The sequence below is a fragment of the Saprolegnia diclina genome (assembly GCF_000281045.1).
Source record: "Saprolegnia diclina VS20 unplaced genomic scaffold supercont1.385, whole genome shotgun sequence".
In the NCBI taxonomy this organism is placed as follows: domain Eukaryota; phylum Oomycota; class Saprolegniomycetes; order Saprolegniales; family Saprolegniaceae; genus Saprolegnia; species Saprolegnia diclina.
This window is the reverse complement of record NW_008246452.1, coordinates 1-1,098: the sequence shown is the minus strand read 5'-3', so window position 1 is coordinate 1,098 and position 1,098 is coordinate 1. Positions and strand designations below refer to the sequence as shown.

At 53.5% G+C, this 1,098-nt stretch overlaps 1 protein-coding gene across 1 annotated transcript; it reads left to right on the top strand.

Moving 5' to 3' along the window:
- Positions 1-455: 455 nt before the first annotated feature.
- Positions 456-745, top strand: SDRG_17446 (hypothetical protein; the record flags this gene model as incomplete). Its single annotated transcript, XM_008623688.1, has 2 exons — positions 456-634; positions 697-745. The coding sequence occupies 2 exons, from the start codon at positions 456-458 to the stop codon at positions 743-745; spliced, it is 228 nt and encodes a 75-aa protein (XP_008621910.1).
- Positions 746-1,098: the final 353 nt, after the last annotated feature.

The following is a 1,098-nucleotide window of genomic DNA, read 5'->3' as shown; positions in this document are numbered from 1 at the left end:
TGCTGCCCGTCGCGTCCACCGCAGCCTGCGCATGTTTGTCGCGTGTCGATTCCCAGCGTACACCACGTATGCTCGATTGGTGAGTACACTAGCAGGTATATAATATCGCACTCAACATTGGGGCTCGCTTGTGATGGCTTTGACCGTCGGCACAAGTGCGCCACGTTTCATTCGTTCAAACCCGCTTCGAATTTTGCTTCTATATTTGTTAGAGCCAATCAAATCCAAGCGTTTGACGCCGGTCGATAGCCATCTCGCAACGGCATGACCGTGAAGCTTTCCGCGACAAGCACCGTGGTGGTTGTAAATGGAGCCAATGATAGAAAAGATCGTTGGCGCACCGAAACAAGGCCACGCGGGTTGGACGTCTCTCCATCTGCAGCTCATTTTGGGTTTTGCGAGCATCATGCCCTTTCAGCGCTGGGCGACCAACGGAGCTGGCAGCACACGCGCAAATGGCGCCGCTGTCAACAAGCACCAACTCCTTCAAGACGGCGCCAAAGGCCAAGAAGAAGAAAACGAAGAAGTCGCCAAGTGACGAGGTCATGACGGGCGAGCCGATCGAAGCCTTTCGCTCGCTTCGCATCAGCATGCAGCGCAATATTGCGACGGTGCGCTCCAACCTTCAGCACTTGTACCGCCACACGAACCACTTGGACTTGGTGCTTGTCGTGGACTGCACTGGATCAATGGCAGGCACGGCGCCGGAAGCGTGCTATGCCCCACGCGCATGGAGAACCAGTAGTTAAGCGTGAACTTGAACCGGTCGGTACTGCCTTCGACGTGAGCCGGCGGCGTATCCGGGGGAGCGAATACCTCCCAAATAGTAACGGTGGTGAACAAAGGTAAGATCAAATTGGCAATATATCAATTGTGGAATGTAATGGTACAAGCTTGCTTGACTGTAAGATAGACATATCAAACAGGGACGAAAGTCGGTCATCGTGAACCGATAATTTTTTGTGGAAAGATTATCGCTCAACGGATAAAAGGTACTCCGGAGATAACAAGCTGATGACTCCTAAGAGCTACTCGATCTGCGCCGTCGACAATGCACTGCAGTTGTCGGCTCTGCGGGACGACGTATGTCCGCGCCGG